The sequence below is a fragment of the Stigmatopora argus genome, chromosome 22 (assembly GCF_051989625.1).
Source record: "Stigmatopora argus isolate UIUO_Sarg chromosome 22, RoL_Sarg_1.0, whole genome shotgun sequence".
NCBI lineage: Eukaryota > Metazoa > Chordata > Actinopteri > Syngnathiformes > Syngnathidae > Stigmatopora > Stigmatopora argus.
In genome coordinates this window covers 3966162-3989812 of record NC_135408.1, presented here as the reverse complement: position 1 = coordinate 3989812, position 23651 = coordinate 3966162, and the positions used below count along the sequence as shown (strand labels likewise).

The window sequence follows — 23651 nt, the reverse complement described above, 5'->3', positions numbered from 1 at the left end:
ACCCATTTCAATTATTTTCAACATTATGAGCTTCAATTTTTGACTTTATTTTACTTGTTCCCAGAAAATGCTGGAGTACCTGAGAGATAAAAAGGACGTTGGCTTTTTTTTGAGTGTCCAAGCCTTAATGCAAACATGCAGGTAGTGAATATAAAGTGTAGTCAGATGCTCAGTTTACAGTACAAGTATACATTGCTGATATTTTCCACAGTGTCTTGGATTTGAATGCTTTTGAGAGGCAGAACAAGGCAGAGGGACTGGGAATGGTCTCAGAGGAAGGCACCAGTAAGTCTTTTTGTCTTTTTAATTGGATCTTTGTCCGTCACTTCAACCTTCTAATCACCATTAAGAATATAGTATATAGTATAGTACAGTCATATTGCTATTATATGAAATTTTACAGGGTTTTACACGCTCATAGTAACACAAAATATACTTGAACTCTCTAATGACACGATGTAGACTGATAGAAAAAACAACCACACTACAAATAAAACAAGCAGTTGAACATTGATTTATATAGTTTCTAAATGAGACTGAGTAATGTCTTACGTAACATGCTTAGTGGCAAAAAAATTCAGCATATCCTACAAGCAATCATTTGAGTGAGGCTCAATCCATATGAAGCATAAATTTACGACGCAGATTAAGTTCATAATCCCCTTATATTAATGTCTTGCACATCCGAGATGATGTGGTTATCTTATTTGATCCTTTCTCGTAGTAAAGTCATTACAATTATTAATTTCAATCCAGACAAAAGACAAGTTAAACAAATGTAGACTACCTTTTTACAAGTGATTCATGTTCATTTTGCATTCATTGATTGTACAGCTTTGTTAAAGGCTTTCACTTTAGCAAATTCATATTAATCGAATGACTTGTTTCTTAACCTGACATAAAATGTCATTAATACTTGAATAAGTGTTAATGAATTCAAAAGTTTTATGGTTGTGTTTAGTCCTCACTTTCATCAAAATTTGGGATTTAAAAGTATAGCTGGGTGAATTTTGCCAGGGGATGTTGTTAATCTCCCCTTCCTCATCTCTCAGTCCTTTACTGTTATCAACACACTGATCCTCTATCTATCCCTATCCCCTCAATATCTGCCACATCTCCCCGTCCATCCTTTCATGGTCATCAGAGTTGAGCCGAGATCGGGGTAAATCATCGTCTGTCCATCTGCCTCACTGTTTCCTCTCCTCTCGCTCCTCCTTTCTACTAATGCTGCATCTTCACTAAGAGACGATTGAATGGATGTGACTCATGCTTACCACTTGCACCCTTCCTCACATTTCTTATAAAATAATAATAATAATAAAAAAAGAATGTCGTCTTCTTGATCTTTTCTCACCTTAACCTGCATTTGTTCTGTTGTTGACAGCTAACTACATCTTGCAACGTGTTCTCACAATAAATGTGTTAGATCACATGTGTCAAAGTGGCGGCCCGGGGGCCAAATCTGGCCCACCGCATCATTTTGTGTGGCCCGCGAAAGTAAATCATGAGTGTCGACTTTCTGTTTTAGGATCAAATTAAAATGAAGAGTATAGATGTATATCAAATTTCCTGATTTTCCCCCTTTTAAATCAATAATTGTAATTTTTTAATCATTTTTTTCTGTTTTTAGTTCAAAAATCATTTTGTAAAATCTAAAAATATATATAAAAAAGCTAAAATAAACATTGTTTTAGATCTATAAAAAACTGAATATTCAGGGCTTTTAATCCAGTTCTTTTAATCCATTTATATTAAAAAACCTAAATATTATATCTAAAATGGTCCGGCCCACGTGAAATCAATTTGACGTTAAAGCGGCCCGCGAACCAACCCGAGTCTGACACCCTTGTGTTAAATTTTGTACAGTTTGAAACTGAGTGCAAGTTACACATTTGTGTTTTATGGTGTCATCCTTGTTTATATTTGATAAAAATGAAAGTTAACTTTTGAATTTGATGAACATTTGAAAAAAAAGAATTGCCTTCTTGTGGTTCATATTGGAATTGGAAAGCCATACTCCCATTCACATGTTGATTTTCCCTTTTCTTCTTGTGAGGACTCGTTGTATCATGACTAAACATCCTAATATTTTCACCTATAGCTAGTCCATTACTGTTCTTTTCATGTGGCAGTTATAGTACTGTACATACCAAGCAAAGAGGAAACCCTAACCTCAAATTATCTTTTATGATTCCCTGGGGCAAATGTGTACTTGTTTGTGTGTGTGCAGTACATTCTATATAGAGGTACCAGTGCACAGGGGAAACTTTATGTTTTCCAGGTACTATATTTGTAGTTACTATTTATGGTTTCCTTTTCCAGTGGCCAATATTAGTAAAACGGCTGAAATTAAGAATCTCTTCCAAATGCAGTATTTTCTTGTTAACACTATCAATGGAATGTGGTGTTAATAATTGATCTTTTTATGCTATTCATGGATTCATGTTCCGTGTGTGCATGGGATGTTATACTGCGTGCGGCTTGGTTTGTTGGTGCCACTGGCGGGTTTCTAAGGACTATTGGCAAGGCACCATTTTGGCAACATTGTTATTCAAGATCATAAATAGACTCATACATATATAATTTCTGTCATTAACTCAAAAGATATAAGAAGCTGATTGCGCACTTCAAACCATTGCTCAATCATAAGAAAACGTTTTCATTCGAATCCTGTCAGCGTCTCATTTTAAACTTTTCATTGATTTAGATGAGAAGGTCATGGCAGATGATGAATTCACCTGTGACCTCTTTCGCTTCTTGCAACTGCTCTGCGAAGGTCACAATAATGGTGAGAGTGGATTATATTTGTCAACAGAGCAAACGTTTGACGTTGATAAATGGGATTTCAGTATCATTTCATTCTTCTTGCAGATTTTCAAAACTACTTAAGGACCCAAATCGGAAGCACAACAACGATTAACATCATCATCTGTACAGTCGATTACTTGCTCAGACTGCAGGTCTCAAATGAAGGCTTTCTTTTGTCTCCTATTGCTTAAATCCATTTATTCCATGTCATCGTTGTCTTTTATTCTTTGCGAAGGAATCGATCAGTGACTTCTACTGGTATTACTCTGGCAAGGACATCATCGATGAGCCAGGAAAGAAGAATTTCTCTAAAGCAATGACAGTTGCCAAACAAATTTTTAATAGTCTCACTGAATATATCCAGGTAACATAGAAAGAACATTTATAAATTGTCTGCTGTTTTTCACTGACTTAGTGTAAAGTGACATCCTTCTTCTTAGGGGCCTTGCACGGGTAACCAGCAGTCTTTGGCCCATAGCAGGCTTTGGGATGCTATTGTAGGATTCCTTCACGTCTTTGCTCACATGATGATGAAGCTGGCTCAGGTACACTCCCATCGTTTAATTCTCATAATCATCCAGAAGGCTTTTATGAAATACAGTATTTTCCGGACTATAAGTCGCACCTTTTTTATAGTTTGTCTGGGCCTGCGTCTAATACTCAAGTGCGACTAATATGTGTATATATATATATATATATATATATATATATATATATATATATATATATATATATATATATATATATATATATATATATATATATATTCCTCTTCGACAACCAGAAGCTTGTTATGTTGTTTTTCTAAGGCCATAGTTATCTGAAAACTATTAGATTAACAGATGTCAATTTCGCCTGTTGTTCACCATATTACTATTATTACTTTAACGTATACATTTATTCCTGGTTTCTGATTACAATTTCAAAAATGCAATTTATACTTCAGGGCGACTTATATATGTGTATTTTTCCTTTTTATTGTGTATTCTTTGGCCGGTATGACTTATAGTCCAAGAAATACGGTACTTGAACCTTTATTTGACACCAGAGCATTTGGTTGTTTTAAAGACATTCAATACCACATGTATCAGTATTCTGCCTTTTATGTTTATGTTTTTTGAATCTACGGAAGAGCAGTAGGGCCACTGAAGAAACAAATAAAGGGGCCAAGATTCTACTTTGAAGTCAGAATTCCAACTTTAAAGTCAAAATTCTAGCAAAGAAGTTCAGGGCTATTGAAGCAAAAATGGTGGCCGTGATTCTGACTTTATAGTCAGAAATCTGAGAATCAAGTCAAAACTCCTCTCCCATGCAAATGTTTTGAATTTTTAAAACAGTCTCATTGCAGGAGTGAATCTAATATTTATCATGCAGCTCTCGTTTTATTTGTAATTTCATTCGGCAAAAGTACCTATGTTCAATGTTCCCTCTAATTTTTTGTTTGTATGGGTAGAAAGACAACCTCCCTGAGCACACTGAGTACTGGTGTGAGCAATATCATTATTGTTTGCTATGGGCACACACCAGTATCGCACCTGCCATAAGCAGGTGCATGTCTACTACACATAAATGATTTAGTAATAATAAAATGTAATGATTAATATCTATGAATGGGCGGCCCGGCGGATGAATGGTTCGCGCGTCGGCCTCACAGCAAAAAAAAAATGCGATTTTATTTTGTGCGCTCCATATGATTTGCTGTGCGCAGAGAAGACGAGAGTAGTGCGCAATTGCGCACGCACGCAGCTTAGAGGGAACATTGCCTATGTTACGTTATTTCCACAAGCGCCTTGGTCACACTGTCCTCTCTGGGGCATGGGTGTCCAAACCCGTCCTCAAGGTTCCACAGAGGGTGCAGGTTTTCATTCCAACCGATAAAGACGATACATTTTCACCACTCTAGTGTCTTAAAAAGTAATCCGTACATTGCAGTCAGGTGCTGCTTGTTTCAGAAAAAAACTCATTGGGTAAACTGTCCATGCCGGATCAGTTGGAACAAAAACATGCACCCACTGTCGCTCTTTGTGGAATAGTTTAGACACCCCTGCTTTAAGGCAAAAAAATGTTTTTTCACTTGCCGTTCTGTGTCAATGTAGAATGACTGTAACAAGACTACGCACCCCTGTTCGAATGTCACGTTTTGGATCAAATGGGGCTAATGCAGATTGTTCCTGTTCTTTAACATACTATTCAAAAAAGTTGAAACATTATTTGGCTAGGTCTCATTATATAACATCACATAAATGTGGCTTTTGAGCAAGGGTTTGTAGACTTTTTAATAACCAGAAACGCTCTCTTGTTTTCTGTGTGCTGCTAGTTGTTTGCCAGAGTAGAGCTTAGTGAGAACTTTCCGTGCAAACATGCTTGCAAACCTATGCTCGATATGTGACTGTACGACTAAACATATGTACATTCAGATCAGTAGTCAGCAAATGTACCTTAATAATAAGATCAATGATGGCTGGATTGCATTTAACTGCTTAAGTCTCAGCATCTTGTTACGCATGCAGCTCGTTGTCACAATCTTATGGCTGTCATGGGTCACTTGAATAAAACTCAGCCATTGTTGGTATTATTAAACATAATTTAGTAACTTAATTTAAGGCAAAAAATATATTTTTGTTTTTTAAAAAGCTAAAATAAATAGTAATGTTCTTTTTCTAGTATGTCTTTCTTTCCAATTACAAAATCAATAAGAACATTTGCCCTTAAATAATTATATTTTTAAATACTGATAAGATTGAATAAGGCTTCACTCTGCAATAAACTCTTTACAATAAATATAAAATAACCTTTTAAGTTTATTCAGACTCTTCTTACAACCACAGAACTTGACTTTTACATAAGTAAGCATTTTCTGTATGTTTACTGTACTTAAAAATCAACTAATAATTATAGCAATAATCCTTATTCTCGTACTTGTAAATGTCGCCAAAGGAATTTCAAAGTATATTTTACACATTATTTGTTCATGCAAAAGAATGTGTTAATGTTTAAAGCCTGAATCTTTAATTAATTATTTAAACTGTCTCCCACATGTTCAATGCAGGGTAAAGTATGTATCCACTTTATTTACTTATTCATTTATTGATGTGATCATGTGTTTGGTATTTATTCCTTGTTGCTTTCATCTCTCAGGCTGTTTTTTACCCACCTGCTTTGAAAAAAAAAGAATTATCTCCCTTGTGGGACTTTTTAAACTACGGTTAAAGATTTTAATATTAAGGACTGAGGCATTAATTAATTAATAATCTTAAATAAATAAATAAACAATAAAATACCTAACATATATTTTATCTTTTCGTGATTGAGCTAAATAATTGCTAGTTGCATTTTCTGTGAATCTTAGTTTCACAAGATTTATAGTAAGATATTCTCTATCCTGATGATTAAAATAACTTTCTTTATCTTAAAAACTCTTCAGGAAGTGAATGTAATCTTTAGAGTTTGTTTTTTTAATGCAAAAAAAATGTAGGACAAAGAAGCAGGCAACTACAAGACTTCCTGAGAAAGTTTGTCATTTAACCATTACCTTTCCAGTGTAAATTTTTAATATAATTGAATATTCTCCTTTTGGAATATACTTTTTATGGAGAATTTCGCTGTGTTTTTAATGTTTAACAGGGTTTACAACCTTGTTTTTCTTCACTAACTGTTACTGTGCTTTTAATTTGTGCTGTGACTGTGTGGTGTCTTTTTTTTAACTTAATTCGACTCGAGTACGTCAAGTTTTTTTCTACTTGAGCAGTGGAGCTTGTTTTACTGTCAGATAATTCTCCATAATAACAGTTGATAATTGATACTCATCTTTTTTCATTGCCTTTCCCAGTGTTTGCATCTGCTTCGGTAATATGTGAAGTGGTTATTTTTCAGTATCTGAGGTCATTTCTTTTTAACAGGATTCTAGCCAGATTGGTCTGTTGAAAGAGCTTTTGGATCTACAGAAAGACATGGTGGTCATGTTGCTGTCACTGTTAGAAGGTAAACAGTACGGGGTCTTTTAACTTAACCTTGTACCAGTCAATTCTTGCTTTAGAATACCATCTTGTTGCGTCATTCAGGAAATGTGGTGAACGGCACCATCGCCCGTCAGATGGTGGACATGTTAGTGGAGTCATCCAGCAATGTTGAGATGATCCTAAAGTTCTTCGATATGTTCCTTAAACTGAAAGACATCGTGGCCTCCGACGCCTTCCGAGATTACATCACGGATCCCCGAGGACTTATCTCCAAGAAGGACTTCCAAAAGGCCATGGACAGCCAGAAGCAGTACTCGCCGTCGGAGATCCAGTTCCTTTTGTCTTGCTCGGAGGCGGATGAAAACGATATGATCAACTACGAAGAATACGCCAATCGCTTCCAGGAACCCGCCAAGGACATCGGATTCAACATCGCCGTGCTGCTCACCAACCTGTCCGAGCATGTTCCTCATGACACGCGACTGCAGAACTTCCTGGAGCAAGCCGATAGCGTGCTCAATTACTTCCGCCCCTTCCTGGGCCGTATCGAGATCATGGGCGCCAGCCGCAAGATTGAGCGCATCTACTTTGAGATCAGCGAGGTCAACCGCCGACAGTGGGAGATGCCTCAGGTCCGAGAGTCCAAGCGACAGTTCATCTTCGACGTGGTCAACGAGGGCGGCGAGTCGGAGAAGATGGAGATGTTTGTCAACTTCTGCGAGGACACCATCTTCGAGATGAATATCGCCTCGCAGATTTCCGAGCAGGAGGAAGAGGAAAAGGGCGAGGAGGATGACGAGGGAGTGGAAGCCACCGGAGAGGGAGGAACGGCCGCGGCCGTCGGAGCCGGAGAAGAAGAGGCTAACGGGGAAGAAGCGCCGCCCGAGTCCAGCTCCGCCTTTGCGGACTTCATCAACAGCATGTTGGGCTTCTTCAGCATTTTCACCTTCCGTAATCTCCGTCGGCAATATAGACGCGTGAGGAAGATGACCTACAAAGAGATTGTGGTGGGCTTGTCCACCTTCTTCTGGACCATCTTAATGAGCATCCTGCACTTCTTCTACAACGTGTGCAAAGGCTTCTTCATGATAATCTGGCAAGCCCTCTTTGGGGGCGGTTTAGTGGAAGGAGCTAAAAACATCACGGTGACGGAGATTTTAGCCAGCATGCCGGATCCGACACAGGATGATGTGCACGGAGATGGACCAGGGGAACCTGGGATGGGGGAGGAACAAGACACGGGTGGAGTTACAGATACTGGAGATACAGGAAGTGGGGAAGAGGAAGAGGAGGATACTCAGGATAAGGAAGGGGGAAGGGTTCCTGGTATGGATGCCCCTGGTGGACTTGGGGACATGGGAGTCGAGGCCACGGTTGAGCCGCCAACCCCTGAAGGGACGCCTATAACAAAAAGGAAAATGGTACGTTTATAATTTTGTCATACTACTTATTGTGCCAATGTGTGACACACAATTGAATCATAATTGATACAAAATTAAAAATTACCATGTTTTAGTTTTTCATTCAATGTCTGCAATGCTTCAAAACCTTCAAAATGACTTTGTAATAACAGCAATTACTGTATCTCTGTCCAAAGACTTAATATTGTATCATCATAAAATCGATTATTTACATGCTTAGCTTTCTTCTTCACAGCAGCCAGAAGAGGCCGATGCTAGCCAGAAACCTCCAGAACCGGCACCTGTTGAGGAAACCCCTCCAGAACCGGAGAAGGCCGAGTACACACTTTTTTTCTTCTTATTCATTTGGCATGTGCACATTAAAAATGTAGTATAATGTATATACAGGTGTGGTTTTATACAATGTTACACATTGCAGATGTAAAAATTGGACCTAAATGAATCTATGAAACGATGCCTATCAATTTCCTTGTTTTAATGAATTGGACGTCTGTCACTGTCACTGTAATTTAAAAAATAAAAAATAACTACTTTTTTTCAGTGTTGAAACTGGAGAGAAAGCAGAGAAAGAATCAGACAGTCACGCAAAAGAGCCTGCGGATGAACCCAAGAAATCTGCAGTCAAAAAAGAAAAGAAAGCCAAGAAAGGAGGCGGATTCCAGATCTGGACCGAACTGGAAACTCAGAGAAATAAATTTATGGTATTTTTTTTTAACATCTCTATTTTTCTCCCGTCCTATTTTCATTTAATTGATAAAATCTATACAGTACCGAAAATGTCCAGATACACAATTGATTTTTTTCTCTCTTATATATAGAACTACCTTTCCAGAAACTTCTACAACCTGCGATTTCTTGCTCTGTTCCTTGCTTTTGCATTGAATTTTATTCTGCTCTTTTACAAGGTGAGTAAATCATATTCAAACCTTGATGTTGAAGTTTCAAGTAACCAATTTTACTTGAATTCTCAAGTTTAAATAAAGTGAACACTGTGTATCATTCTAAGCAAACTGGACTTCAGTTTAGGTAAATCTGTGTTTATTTCTTCCAAGCGGGGATTGAACTTTTACTACTGTTTAGAGTAAAGAAGAATAATTTGGCATATTACTGGCCTGCTATTCATAACAGAACATTCATTCATAAGCAGATTAACTCATTTAAAGTGTTTTAACTAAAGACTACCGTTGTTAGCGTGACCGGACGTTTCGTCGAAAGACGTTTGGTCCTCGGACGTTTGGTCGACCGGACGTTTGGTCGACCGGACGTTTGGTCGACCGGACGTTTGGTCGACCGGACGTTTGGTCGACTGGACGTTTGGTTGAACGGACGTTTGGTAGAACAGACGTTTGGTAGAACGGACGTTTGGTCGCCGGGTTCGCCCGCTGTCAAATTATGACAGAGTTTACTGTTGATATTTTAATATTAGATATTTAGATATTAAACTCACTCTCTCTCTCATGGTTATAATTTTGAGAGCTGGTTACAACAGTAACAACCCGGCGACCAAACGTCCGTTCTACCAAACATCCGTTCTACCAAACGTCCGTTCTACCAAACGTCCGTTCTACCAAACGTCCGTTCTACCAAACGTCCGTTCTACCAAACGTCCGGTCGACCAAACGTCCGGGGACCAAACGTCTTTCGACGAAACGTCCAAGTACCGTTGTTAGTGGTATGGTGTATTTTTTGGAATATTGGAATTTTAGTATCATGACAACAGCAGTCTTGATGGGTGTACACCACCGAGGCCTGTGTAATTTGGTCACTTTGGTTTATAGTGCCCAAATTATGGTATTTTGACATTGCCTTTTTGATGCAGGTGTCTGACAGCCCACGTGAAGGCGAAGACTTGGAAGGATTGGAGCTGGCGGAGGGAAGTGGGCTCTTCGAAGGTTCCGGTTTATTTGAAGGTTCTGGAGATGAAGACGGCAGTTCTGGAATGAACGACGGGGACGATGATGAAGAAGATGTGCCTCTTTATTTCTATTTGGAGGAGAGCACGGGTTACATGCAGCCCGCGCTGTCCTTTATCGCCATTCTGCACACCGTCATCTCATTCATCTGCATCATTGGCTACAATTGCCTCAAAGTAGGCGTGACTTCACAGTTGTTTTGATTGTGTGATTGGAGAACTTCACTGTTGTAAAGTTTATTTTGAATTTGAAATCAGATTCCTCTAGTGATCTTCAAAAGGGAGAAAGAACTGGCAAGGAAGCTGGAATTTGACGGCCTTTACATTACAGAGCAGCCGGAAGATGATGACATCAAGGGCCAGTGGGATCGACTGGTCCTGAATACTCCGTAAAAACGCATCAATTATCTCTCAGCAAAAATTCATGCTTAGGGAAATTTTAAATGATGTTTGTTAATCACGTTTTTTTCCCTGTCCACAGGTCTTTTCCAAATAACTACTGGGATAAGTTTGTCAAACGAAAGGTGAGTTAACTTGATTTTCTGCTAACATATAAGCCTGAATCTGTTGGGCCAATTACCACATCCAGGTTTTGGATAAATACGGAGACATTTATGGCCGAGAAAGGATTGCTGAACTGCTGGGTGTCGACTTGGCGTCCTTGGACGTGAGTCAGCAACATGAAAAGAAACAAGAGGGATCAGACAACTCAACTTTTTCGTGGTAAGCAAATAAGATTTAAAATAGATACACAATTTATACTTTTGACTTTTCAAATCGTAATGAGAGATGCTATAAATGTGTTTTGTCTTTTTTTAAGGGTTACCGCCATTGACATCAAGTACCAGATATGGAAATTTGGTGTTGTGTTCACAGATGGTGTAAGGACAACAAACTTTTATCATGATAAGTAACATGTGTAGATATGTATTAGCTGTTCACGTATGTTAACATTGGTGTTACCAAAATTCACCACTGAAAATTATGTCTTTTAAAGGTACAGAATGATCTAATTACCTTTAATAGAGTTACCCATGAATTCCACTATTTAATGTCATTGCAATAACCTTAAACTCACTTTTGATTTTGTACGTTTTTCAGACCTTCCTTTACTTGTGTTGGTATCTAATTATGTCCCTACTTGGCCACTACAACAACTTCTTCTACGCGTGCCACCTGCTGGATATCGCCATGGGGGTCAAGACCCTGCGCACCATCCTATCCTCAGTAACACATAATGGAAAACAGGCATGTATTTAACAAAAAACAAACAAACCAATGAGATCCAGTTGCTTCCAATTGTGGTGCCCATGAAAACATCATAAAGTCATATTGTGAAATGTCATATATCCGTGTAGCTGATGATGACAGTGGGCTTGCTGGCAGTGGTGGTGTACTTATACACTGTGGTGGCCTTCAACTTTTTCCGCAAGTTTTACAACAAGAGCGAGGACGAGGATGAACCTGATATGAAATGTGACGATATGATGACCGTGAGTCACGAGGAACCTCCTGTTGCAATACGCTCATAAGATCCCATTTCTCATTTTAATTTATTTGAATTGACTTTTATTTTTCTCCAGTGCTACCTGTTCCATATGTATGTGGGCGTACGCGCCGGTGGAGGCATCGGCGATGAGATAGAGGATCCCGCGGGTGATGAATACGAGTTATACCGAGTGGTCTTCGATATAACGTTCTTCTTCTTTGTCATCGTCATCCTGCTGGCCATCATCCAAGGTAGAGAAAGCTATTAGAATTCAGATCCAGCTAGCACATTAATTACAATTAAATATTGTTGCTGCTCAGAAGACATCATTATGAAGACTACACTTGTGTTTCTGCTCATTCTATTTCATTCCCTGCTTCTAAATTGGTCACTATCACCGTCAGTGGAAGCCAATGAGATTATAAAGGTGTTTTGACATGTGATTAAAAATCTAGGTTTGATCATCGATGCATTTGGAGAGCTCAGAGATCAACAAGAGCAGGTTAAAGAAGACATGGAAGTATGTTGTTGATCTGTTTTATGGCAGTTCCTCACTAATTCCAGTACAATGTGACTTAACTAAGTAACCCTTTGGTGTTTATCTACAGACTAAATGCTTCATATGTGGCATTGGGAGTGATTACTTTGACACAACACCACATGGGTTTGAGACACATACGCTGGATGAACACAACCTGGCCAATTATATGTGGGTATACTTTGTCGATGTGTTTGTTGTACATATTTTGACACGTAATGCCTACAAGATGTGTAATTATTTTTTTAGGTTCTTCTTAATGTATCTTATCAACAAAGATGACACCGAGCATACTGGACAGGTGAGCGCTACTCCTTAAAATTTTATATCATTTTCAGGGGTTTTGCCGACTATCTTCACTGTGTTTTATTATGTTTAAATTCTGTTTTATTACATTTCTGTACTTATATTAGGAGTCTTATGTATGGAAGATGTACCAAGAACGTTGCTGGGATTTCTTCCCTGCTGGAGACTGTTTCAGAAAGCAGTATGAAGACCAGCTGTCTTAGTATATGATGACGTTTTAGATCTGTTTTGTATTATTGTGGATTGTTTTGATGCACAAATACTGCTTTTAAGTTCAAGCTTTACAGAAATGAGACATCCGTGCAATTAAGATCAAGCCTTTACAGAAATGATTATTTATAGAAGTCATCAGCTTCATATATTTATTGGTTTGACTACATGTTTTTCTGTGTAGCTCTAGTATTTATTGCATTATTCTTCTTGCCAAACGGACATGATTGAATTCCTGTGGTCTTTAATCTGCACTAAACAGTTATCTAGAAATATAAATAATACTTTTCATGTTTTGTTTCTCACCGTAATTGTGGTGACATCAACGCAGACGTCTCAGTGGGTGGTTTGCGATCCAAGCGGCGTTGGATGAGAAATGTGCTAAAGAAGGTTTAGAGTTTTTAGCCGCTTTAGCCCAAAACAGAACTGTAATTACATAATCACAACATTGTACAAATGCACACTCACCAACTACTTCATTGGGAACTACTGTAATGCTTAATCGAAGGCAAAATAAATGCAAAACTCCAATCTACTTTTACATGAATTCTCACCTTGACTAATTCATCGAGCAAGGTTTATAACTGTAGTTTGTATTGAGACAAATACGTTGACAATCTCTCCATTGGCTTTCATTTGATCATTGAAATTTGGAAGTAATTGTTACAATTGAGATGCAACTCTTTAATCTTAATGCCAACATCCCTCGGCAATATAAAGATTTGTGCGTGCTATTACAACCACTTCTGATGCGGAAGTGGTGGAACGTCCCATCTAAATGAGGATTAAAGCAGGGCATTAAACCTCACATTGAGCCTCATGTGATTTCCACCCACCCTGCCCTGTCCGTCGTATTTGAGCCAGTCATTCGAGCACGACTGCTGTCAACATGAACGTCTCCGGAATCCATCAAGGAACACTCAGAATGTATGGTGAGTCCAAATTGTGACATTTTTTTAATGTGGCATGTAATAGGTCTTTGGTGATTCTATACTTAACTTGCATTAAAAAAAAAACATTTTTTCAGCAAAATGAGAAGGGGTTGCTTTATTTTTATAGTGCACAGTAATGGACATGTGCACTGTAGATTAGACTGGACGTTTTCATGACCCGTAATTATGTTATTTCATTAAGCACTTCTCAATATGTTTTTGCCTGTATGTGTGACGAGTATCCAGATGTGAGGGTGTGATTTTGATAGAGACACACACTTATTTTGGGGGGCTGATTGGTGTGGTGCGTTGATCCGCAGAACATCTGACCGCCTCTAATCTGTTGACATTGTGTTCACGCTGTAATCCAGCAGCACCTCATGTTCCCATCATCTATGCCAATGTTTTCTATGCGTTATTGAGACAATGCACCTATCGTATTTTTTCCCCCAAATGTATAATTGCTCCTCTCACATTCAATAGAAAAACTACAATTTTCTGTTCCCTTTCCATTTTACACACAAACAAAATCAACTAACACACTGAGGAGCAAAGAAATCTAGTCAATAATCAAATACATTCCATAGTTTAACACAAACTGCCCATTTAGAAAAAAATGTCCACTTGCAATTGATAAGTGCAAAAGAAATCTAAATGATGAAAATCTATTTAAGAATATTAATCCAGTGATCTGTTGTTACTCTTTCAGGTTTGAGCCACTTTTTTGTCAATGTTTTTTTTCTTTTTTCCACTTTATATTTTATTGTATGGATACAAGTAATGCTGATTTCTTTGAATGATTTATACCTCTCCTATGAAGGTGGATTTCTCTTCAAACAATGGAAGAAGAGGTTCTTGCTCCTGACAGCTGAAGGCAGCCTCCTTGTGTGTCACCATGCTTCAGCACCGGCTGATCAGATGGTTTTCTTGCATAGCGACTGTGAGGCTATCGTGGAGGGCAAGGAGATCCTCGACCTGCCAAAGTTACCCGCTGGAGGAAGTCGAGATTGCTGCTTTGCTCTCATCTTGACCCAATATAAATATCTTCTCCTTCTGACCGACACCCCTGCTGATTGCAGGTTTGTCCTTCAATATTTCACTCATTGGCTGCCGTCGACCAATCCATTTTGACTGGCACTCTTCTATCCCAGTCCAAACTGGACTGGCTGTATATACAATAATAAATGTTATTTTACTAACTATACTACAACAGATATTCTTTCATTGGATGAGTTAACATTGATGTCATATGTGACTGTTGAAGGACTAAACAAATCTATTCATGCAGTCTCCATTTTTTATCCGTAATTCTTCTATATTAGTCAGTAGAGACAATGGCAATATTCCCCATTTTTAAACTTTTTTTGCATACTTAGCCATTATTTTAATCATTAAAATTTGTCAGGGTTGTCCAACTCTGGAACGCTTATTTTAATAAAGAAATTACCTCCTTTAGTAGAAATGTTTGCGTAGTCTTTAAAAAAATGTAAATAAAATGAAAAGATACAAGACAATCTTTCCTATTAGGGTGCTCAAAAAGACATTTTAGATAAATCTTAATGTCTATAAATGATCAATAAACTATCAGAAAAGCTGCCATAGCCGTATGACTCCTGAACATAGTTTCTTAGCATCAAGATTGAATCAAATAAATCATAATAATCTATACTAGAGTGTTTTCTGTGACTAAACTCCCTTTTATTATTGCATAAAGCCCCAGGAAAAAATAAAATATAATTATATTCTATGATTTTACTCCATATTTGTGTGTCATTTGATGTTGATGATGCCATTGTTCATTGTATTAACACCATTTGTGCAGGGAATACTTGTTTGAATTTGAGATCATGTTTCCTCTTTGTTTTGCAGCCAATGGCTGAATGTGCTGAAAAAGGTCAAACAGGTGAGATCCAGTTTAAATGTGAGGATTTAATGGTCCTAATATGAAAAGTGTAATGATTCACAACCTTAACAAGGACAAATATTATTAAAAATGGATGAATCTATAAGCAAGCATGATCGTGCACTGTTTCAGTGTCTAGTAATTGCATTTTTTTCCCTGCAGAGTGTTTTGTCACCTGTAGGTCTTTGCAAGCGACATCAAGTTCCACCTCTCTGCAATGCTCTGAAAGAATTTGCGGCGGAACAGATCAGCAATGAAGATACAGCCACTCCACCAATCAACAACGGAGAGGTTTTTTCCCCGGGGCCTCTAAGTGATTCCCCGAAGGACAAAGGTCATTTTTAACTCTATTTCTGAGCCTTAGCATAGCTATTAGATTCCCAGTTGGTAGTTTGCGAGCTGTCAATGACAGCTATTGATTAAACATAATGAGTGCTAGTCAGTCAGATAATCTTAACATTAACGTATATCAGAATATTCATGCATGTAATTGGTTGTTCATCTAAAGTTAGACAACATAAACTCGCAACCTTCTCAATGACTTCAAAGTACAAGGCCATGTTATGTCGCTCGTGTGAAAGTGTGGTGGCATCTACAGTGCTTTATGCAGTGGTCTGTTGGGGATGCGGGAGCACGGAGAGGGACAGGAACGGGCTGAATAAGCTGGTCAGGAGGGCCAGCTCTGTTCTGGGCTGTCCTTTGGACTCTGTGGAGGAAGTGGGAGAGTGGAGGATGCTGACCAGGATGATGTCCATCATGGACAGCACCTCCCACCCCCTGCATGAGTCTGTGGAGTCCCTCCAAAGCTCTTTCAGCAATAGACTGCGGCACCCTCATTGCAGGAAGGTGCGCTTCCGCAAATCCTTCCTCCCATCAGCTGTCAGGCTCTTTAACAAAAAAAATGGCTGAGTGTTAAGACCTACCATATATATATATATATATATATATATATATATATATATATATATATATATATATATATATATATATATATATATATATATATATATGTGCATGTGTATATAGATACACGTATATGTGTATATATATATATATACACGTATGTGTATATGTATGTATGTATATATATATATATATATATATATATATATACACGTATGTGTATATGTATGTATGTATATATATATATATATATATATATATATATATATATATATATATATATATATATATATATATATATATATATATATATATATATATATATATATATATATATATATATAGCTACTGTGACAACGAAATTTCCCGGATACGGGATGAATAAAGTTATCCAATCCAATCCAAATAGGCAATAGCTCTCCACGTTCCAAGTATTACAAATCAGGGGGCCACTCAACAGGCTGCCTGCGTCACGGCACCATCAACAACGCTCAGGCAATGAAGGCCGTGTACCTGCTGATGGGAGGAGCAGCCGCATCCTCCGCCATGGGCTATTTGGGCACATGCTCGCCCTCTGGATTGGACACCAAAGCGGCCGACCTGCCTCTCAACGCAGACTTCTCAGACATCGGCGGGCCGGCGGGGGCGTACCACACGGACAGCCCCAACATCACCTCTCCTCATTTCAACAACTTTGACTTTGAAATGGCTGACACTGACTTTAATGCTTTTGATTGTGGCGGCTTCACCTTTTGATAGGCTGTTGCTCTGAGACCTCCATGGTTTGTTAAAATATTTCCATTTACCGTGATGATATCATAATCTCGTGGTTTGATATTATCAGAGGATTAATCTCATGGTATGACCATTCTTGCAATATCATGAGAAAGGCTGGCGATACAGGTTTGTTGGAGGTATGTGCGTGCAGTGTATATAAAGATCCCATGTTAATAATGTACGTGGATTGCTATCAGTAAACTGCCACCCAAACCATATCGTTTACTGTTGATCCAGATTTATTCAAGTTTTGCATTGCAACACCATTACATAGTTTGTACAGAAGTTAAAAGAAATTATAGTCTGTGTAAGTGTACATTTTAATTGGAATAAAACTAATCTCATGTATATATCTTCTTACAACTGTTCACTATCCTATTTTTTATGTCATCTGGCATTTGTTTAGTCAATATCTGGCTATATTTAGTATTTTTCTCTTAAAAACTCACTAGAAAGAGCTGACAGCACAGGGTCGTAAAGATTACTTCCTTATTTCACATTTTATGGGATGTGGACATGTCCACACAAGCTGTTATGTTACTGTTCTCGGGTGCAACACTTTATGTTCCACAGCAACTTTCTTATATTCGTGGGTCAATAAGTAATATGAGGCAAATCTTGAGACATTTTGTAGACATTTTAGTATAATTAGGCGAGTACTCATGTAGTCGGGTACGGAAGCTTATTGCATTCACCTTAAAAAAATAAATTAAATAAATAAATAAATAAAATGTCCTGGCCGTTGTTCAAATTAATTAATTTTTTTTTTTTTTTTTATTAATTATTTTTTGAAACTTCTGTTTTTCAAATTATATCATTTTCTGTTTTTTTTTAAACTTTTTTTCTTCCTCGTTTTTCAAGTTTTTTTTTTTAATTAATTAAAAAAAAACAACCCCAAAAATAAATTAATTTGAAAAAAACGGCCAGGGCTTCTTCTGTTTTAAGGTGAATGCAATAAAATTCAGTAGTTGGGCCTACTAATGCAAACCAAATGAAAAACGAACGGGCGCCTCGGGGGGATAACTTTCTTGCGTCACGTGCTTACTCTTTGGGTACAGCCAGCCACTCTAGTCTAGTCCAACCGGTCGACAGGGCCCTCCCCTCCGTCTCTCCAATTAAACGCACATTCAATGCGCCCGCCGCCTGCCTGCACCAGGAATGGATAACGGCTGCATCCGAACATGGCACTGCGACACTATACTCTCGACTTCAGCCTCTCCACGGCAGGTAAGTGGCAGCCCCCCACACTGCGATGTTAGGGTTGTGGTGCTCTGTATGCTAAGCTAGCTGGCTAACATCCCGTGGTCGTTAACCTGCTACGATGTGAGAGGCAGTGCCCTTCAAAATGTTAAACATCAATTTGAATGAGACGCCGTCGATCATATCTACGTGGGCGTGACGTGCATACTCCATGTGCTCAATATTTGCTAGAAATACGTTACGTTTTTTTTTAAAAAGCCACACTTTGAATTTATGCGCCGTTTGTCGATCAGTTTTTTTAAATGCTATTGACGGCATGTTTTGTAGTTCTGTCATTGGGGATGATGACAGCGCCCTCTTGTGTTCATGTAGGATACAGCGCGGTGGCACCGGAAGTAAGGAAATATACTGTCATTAGATCGTACTTTAATTTTAATATGGGGAAACAAACCTTATTTCCGATTAAATCGACATAAATATACATTTGTCATAAGACTATACCAGTGACGGCAAATATCGTGGTGATCGATTTTAAATTAAAAACAATCATGGGCTTCAAAGGCTCAAGCTTAAATCTGCTACTGGTTCTTAAACTCACTCAACCGGAAGGATCAGTGTCTTTTCCCCCGTGTTTTGAAAATATAAAATAGATAGTCCACCACCATAGTAGGCTATAGTTTGGCAATGTTCTCTACAGCCCGGGATTTACTTTTACTCAACAACAAAATAGTATGATCAATAGTACTCTGATTAAAAACAAAGACACAAAAGACCCAAGAGCAAAACGTCTGCTGTGCAGTGTAATAGCCCACAAATACCTCTTAAGTGTTCTCTTGTATTTTTAGTGCCGAAAGTAATATTTTGACTTGTCCCTACTATTTTTAAACCCAAAAGTAGATATTTTTTCTCAGCAAAAATCACTGCTGAACAATATTTCTAACTAAATGCCCAGGTCATTGTCTTGCATTTTAATGTGTTGCAGTTGAGTAGGGAATATGTACAATAATCACTGGTTTCCCCGAATTTTTTTGCGATAAATTCTGACCCTAAAACCACACCCTGTGTTGTTCCCAGTTGACCCTGCCTCAACAGTCCCGAGCCTTCTCTCCATATTCCACGAGCAGGAAATGACAGAGACTATACATGACACAGACGGGCGCGGGTATCTTGCCACCTTTATCGGAAAGAACGGCAGGTGAATATTTTAGAATAAACAATCTATTCATAAAAAGAAACTGTAACGATTTGTGATTTTCTCCTGCTATTTTTCAGGCTTGTTATTCTGCGCGTGCACGCCCATGGCTTGCTCACTATTGACGTGCAGTGTTATGAAGGGGATAACCTCACACAACTCGACAATGTAGGTACATTTAATAATGTAGGCATGCAAAATGGCCTTGTTGACGCTCTTCAACTGATTTCGTCAGCTTTTAAACACATTGGAGAAGAAACTCAAGGTTCTGTTGAATGACAAGATAACGCGCATTAAGAGGTAAGGGTATTAATACCGATTTGCAGCCTGCGTTGCACATTTGTGACGATTGTTGTCGCAAGGCTGCCGCCTCTCATCCGTGGAGCCAAAGTGGACCGTTACTGGCCCACCACCGACGGAAGACTGACGGAGTACGACATAGACCGCGTGTTGTACGACGAGGATTCTGCCTACCAAAATATTAAAATATTGCACTCGCAGCAGTTTGGAAACATGCTGGTCCTGAACGGAGATGTCAGTAAGTGTTTATAGTCCCGAGACAGAATCGTGTGTCGCCTCGTATGTGTGTGTAAAAGTAGTTTTGTGATGATAATTTGAACCACACAGATCTGGCTGAGAGCGACTTGCCCTACACGGAAGCCATCATGGGCAGCGGAAAGGAAGATTATGCCGGAAAAGAGGTGCTGATTTTAGGAGGGGGTGACGGAGGCATCCTGGCTCAGGCCGTCAAGCAAAAGCCAAAGATGATCACTATGGTGGAGATATCCTTAAATCTTTGGCTCACGCCACTAATACAATTTTTTGCATGTTTTTGGAGTTTCCGCTTGAATTTATTCAAATTGATTGGATGACCGCTGCTGTCAACGGCACTAAAAAAATATAAATTTCTGCCAATCCTTTCAGTTTTAACCCTTTCATGCAGAAATTGTTTTACCCTTACAGAGCACTTATTTGAATAGTTGGCTCCTATTGACAATAGGAGAGCGCCAATCCATATTGACTGGGAGGGACCAATAAACAAACTGATATTCACAGTCAGTCTTCCCATTTGAAGTGAATTTGTAGATCCACTTTTGAGTAGTATTAACAAGTTTGTATTATTATGAAATTTCATTTATTTACTTAATAAAATAATTCATAGATTTAGAAGTAATATAATTTTTAAAAATGCAATAATTACTTTAAAAAAGGGGGGTTTAACAATCCTAATTGCTAATATTTTAAATGTTTTTTTATTAAATGACCAAAGATAGTCAGTTGCCCTATCAAGGGTTAAAGTGCCATTCTTTTAAATATAGCTCTCCACAGTAGTGAGCTCTGCTGCTGAAAAAATAGATTGTATGTCCATCACTGTCAGTGGCAAGATGCTATATTGTTTTTGGGTATGATTTGTATTTAGTCCTTGACATGCTTGACTACATTGATCAGAAAGTGATTGACGGTTGCAAAAAGTACATGAGGAAGACGTGTGGCAACGTCCTGGACAACCTCAAGGGTGACTGTTACCAAGTAAGAACTAAAGCAAAAGCACATTTTTGTTTATTCATTTTTCAATAATGAGTCACCGTCGACACACTCGCAACATTTTCACACTTGGAAACAAAACACATCACTCCTTTTGTGCAGTTCAGTCCCGTTATCTGAAATTAGCTGACAAGTGGGTGCTGTTTTGTCACAGATTCTCGTGGAGGACTGCGTGCCTGTGCTCAAAAAGTACGTTCGAGAGGGAAGGACGTTTGACTACATCATTAACGACCTCACTGCAGTCCCAATCTCTACAGAACCAGAAGAAGGTGAGTTTAGATTCGAAGAATTGCCATATACGCGGCATAATCCACATCAAAATTGATTTTGTTGTTGCAGACTCAACCTGGGAGTTCCTTCGTCTCATTTTGGATCTGTCAATTAAAATGTTGCATCCTAAGGGGAAATATTTTACCCAGGTGGGCAACATTTTTTCTATTGTTCAGGACATTATTGTTATAAATGGATCGTTTCCCACTAAATTTTTCGAAAGTAATTTTAAACAGATGAGCAAATAAATTAAAATGTCGCTCTTCAAGTGTGGGCTGACTGAGATTATTTAATTTTGAGAATTTGTTACAGAAAAATAAGCTTTTAGGGTCTATTCATTGCTACTTTCAGATTGAATCTCAAGGAAAATGGTTAAGCAAATAATTAGGTATATTAAGGACAGCATTTGGATTTTCCAAAATGAATGCTTAAATCAGGGGTGTCAGACTCGGGTTGGTTCGCGGGCCGCTTTAACGTCAACTTGATTTCACGTGGGCCGGACCATTTTAGATATAATATTTAGATTTTTTTTATAAATTGATTAAAAGAACTGGATTAAAAGACCGGAATATTCAGTTTTATAGATCTAAAACAGTGTTTATTTTAGCTTTTTTTAAATATATATTTTTAGATTTTACAAAATGATTTCTGAACTAAAAACTGAAAACATTGATTAAAAAATTACAATTATTGATTTAAAAGGGGGAAAATCAGGAAATTTAATATACGTCTATACTCTTCATTTTAATTTGATCCTAAAACAGAAAGTCGGCACTCATGATTTACTTTCCCGGGCCACACAAAATGATGCGGCGGGACAAGATTTGGCCCCCGGGCCGCCACTTTGACACGTGCCTTAAATAATCTGGACAATAGACCTTTGATGGTTAGGTGTATTACCTTTATACAATCGTTTTATGTTATTTGTAACCACTTTTCCCCCACATCTTAGCATAACCAGTATGTAAATGAGTAAAAATTAAGATCATTCGCACAGGCTTGGGGCACCACCAAACATATCAAAGTAAACATTGACTCTCTGTCTCTGTTGCCGACCATCAGGGAAACAGCGCAAATCTGACGGAGGCTTTGAGTCAGTATGAGGAGCAGCTTGGAAGACTCTCCTGTCCTGTGGACTTCTCCAAAAAAGTGGTCTGCGTGCCCTCCTATATGGAGCTGTATCCTTCCATGATAATCTGTAAGCATTAATGAAAAGAAAGGGGGTTGGGGGAAAAACACATTTCAGCTGTAACTTTAGAAAAAATAATTTGAAAAGCTACTTTTACATCCTTAACACTGTGCATCAGCTGGGTTTTCTACACCGTGTGGAAGAAGTGACAATTGGCATGTTCCCCCCCCCCCCCCCCCCCCGTCTCTGGAATGTGTACAGGCTTTCTTCGTCAGCATGAACACGCTTACTGTAATTATGTAAGATTGCGCAATACATAGTCTCTATCTTGGAAAGTCACCCTGGTTCTAAATCTTTATCCCATGTAGTTTGATTACTTAACATCACTTTATACTGTAATTATACTTGGCCCCCAAACACTCCAATGATCCACTCACTCTGAAAACAACAACATGCCCCCCTCCCTCTTCTCTCTTGACACATGCGTGTCGTCTTGAACCTTTTAGTTGTATTTTTTTTGTAATTATTCTTTGCTGCAAGCCAGCAAGTCCATTTTTTTTTTCATCTTACTTCAAACGCTCTTTGATATTAACTAGTATGCCCTCTTTCGAATGCTCTCATTAGAGGTTTGAAGCTGATACACTGAAATGTGACAATGTTACTGAGAAAACAATTGCTCTTTTAATGTTTGCTTGCCCCCTTATGGGGAGAAAATTGCAACGTGCTTTTTTTGTTATTTGGATTTTTCATTATTCTTTGTTTTCTGTTTTTCCAAGTTTATTTCTTGGCGTTACAGCCAACAATTCCAAAGTCCAAAGGGAAACTACCTTTGTGTTGTCTTTTTGTCATGTTGGTTTCTTCTGATATAACAAAGTGTTTGACACCGACTAGCCACAAGACCAGAACCACTTACTCGATATATTAGGATTCAATACAAGATACCCCTCGGTTTCAGTTTCTCACCTCTTAACTCGTGGCTGCCATCGTCACGGGATGTCCATCGCCGTCAATTGCAGCCACTGACTCCATACAGTTATGCTGGATTTCATTAGTGGTTAGAATGTTGTGGCCAGTTTGTGTATATCAGATGTATGTAAAGGACGGTGAATGTAACTTGCATAGCACGTTTACAAGCAAATTTGTGGGCCTAGTTAAGA

At 38.3% G+C, this 23651-nt stretch overlaps 3 protein-coding genes across 4 annotated transcripts in view; all 3 read left to right on the top strand.

Moving 5' to 3' along the window:
• LOC144068546 (ryanodine receptor 1-like) overlaps nucleotides 1-13085 on the top strand; it is a 44624-nt gene extending 31539 nt beyond the window's left edge. The window contains exons 84-106 of the mRNA XM_077593151.1: nucleotides 65-141; nucleotides 212-285; nucleotides 2708-2788; nucleotides 2872-2960; nucleotides 3044-3172; nucleotides 3249-3353; nucleotides 6708-6789; nucleotides 6870-8188; nucleotides 8424-8506; nucleotides 8730-8889; nucleotides 9007-9093; nucleotides 10008-10277; nucleotides 10359-10489; nucleotides 10582-10624; nucleotides 10690-10823; nucleotides 10921-10981; nucleotides 11202-11348; nucleotides 11459-11593; nucleotides 11684-11840; nucleotides 12045-12109; nucleotides 12198-12298; nucleotides 12377-12428; nucleotides 12541-13085. Of these exons, the coding sequence (XP_077449277.1) occupies nucleotides 65-141; nucleotides 212-285; nucleotides 2708-2788; nucleotides 2872-2960; nucleotides 3044-3172; nucleotides 3249-3353; nucleotides 6708-6789; nucleotides 6870-8188; nucleotides 8424-8506; nucleotides 8730-8889; nucleotides 9007-9093; nucleotides 10008-10277; nucleotides 10359-10489; nucleotides 10582-10624; nucleotides 10690-10823; nucleotides 10921-10981; nucleotides 11202-11348; nucleotides 11459-11593; nucleotides 11684-11840; nucleotides 12045-12109; nucleotides 12198-12298; nucleotides 12377-12428; nucleotides 12541-12636 (3678 nt within the window). The 3' untranslated portion in view covers nucleotides 12637-13085. The remainder of the gene's footprint in view (nucleotides 1-64; nucleotides 142-211; nucleotides 286-2707; nucleotides 2789-2871; nucleotides 2961-3043; nucleotides 3173-3248; nucleotides 3354-6707; nucleotides 6790-6869; nucleotides 8189-8423; nucleotides 8507-8729; nucleotides 8890-9006; nucleotides 9094-10007; nucleotides 10278-10358; nucleotides 10490-10581; nucleotides 10625-10689; nucleotides 10824-10920; nucleotides 10982-11201; nucleotides 11349-11458; nucleotides 11594-11683; nucleotides 11841-12044; nucleotides 12110-12197; nucleotides 12299-12376; nucleotides 12429-12540) is intronic.
• A 320-nt stretch (nucleotides 13086-13405) lies between these two features.
• Nucleotides 13406-17508, top strand: LOC144068544 (uncharacterized). Of its 2 annotated transcripts, none has more exons than XM_077593149.1 (5): nucleotides 13406-13575; nucleotides 14396-14654; nucleotides 15445-15478; nucleotides 15641-15812; nucleotides 16842-17508. In XM_077593149.1, the coding sequence occupies exons 1-5, from the start codon at nucleotides 13533-13535 to the stop codon at nucleotides 17135-17137; spliced, it is 804 nt and encodes a 267-aa protein (XP_077449275.1). In that variant the 5' UTR covers nucleotides 13406-13532; the 3' UTR covers nucleotides 17138-17508. The 2 variants fall into 2 exon arrangements, with proteins under 2 accessions (XP_077449275.1, XP_077449274.1); XM_077593148.1 differs by having other exon boundaries at nucleotides 16791-17508.
• A 681-nt stretch (nucleotides 17509-18189) lies between these two features.
• sms (spermine synthase) lies at nucleotides 18190-22728 on the top strand. The gene is made up of 11 exons (XM_077592204.1): nucleotides 18190-18385; nucleotides 19433-19553; nucleotides 19631-19718; nucleotides 19786-19850; nucleotides 19913-20088; nucleotides 20178-20334; nucleotides 20993-21080; nucleotides 21250-21364; nucleotides 21435-21514; nucleotides 22428-22543; nucleotides 22673-22728. Exons 1-11 carry the CDS (start codon nucleotides 18340-18342, stop codon nucleotides 22701-22703), a joined length of 1083 nt encoding a protein of 360 aa, XP_077448330.1. The 5' UTR covers nucleotides 18190-18339; the 3' UTR covers nucleotides 22704-22728.
• The last annotated feature ends 923 nt before the right edge of the window (nucleotides 22729-23651 follow it).

Excerpts from the sequence above, each read along its gene's own strand:
- sms (XM_077592204.1), top strand. The coding sequence starts at position 18,340 with ATGGCACTGCGACACTATACTCTCGACTTCAGCCTCTCCACGGCAG. Across the intron at positions 20,089-20,177 it reads GGTCCTGAACGGAGATGTCA|ATCTGGCTGAGAGCGACTTG; the intron begins GTAAGTGTTTAT and ends TGAACCACACAG. Across the intron at positions 21,515-22,427 it reads AGGGGAAATATTTTACCCAG|GGAAACAGCGCAAATCTGAC; the intron begins GTGGGCAACATT and ends GCCGACCATCAG.
- LOC144068544 (XM_077593148.1), top strand. The coding sequence starts at position 13,533 with ATGAACGTCTCCGGAATCCATCAAGGAACACTCAGAATGTATG. Across the intron at positions 14,655-15,444 it reads GACACCCCTGCTGATTGCAG|CCAATGGCTGAATGTGCTGA; the intron begins GTTTGTCCTTCA and ends TTTGTTTTGCAG. Across the intron at positions 15,479-15,640 it reads TGCTGAAAAAGGTCAAACAG|AGTGTTTTGTCACCTGTAGG; the intron begins GTGAGATCCAGT and ends TTTTCCCTGCAG.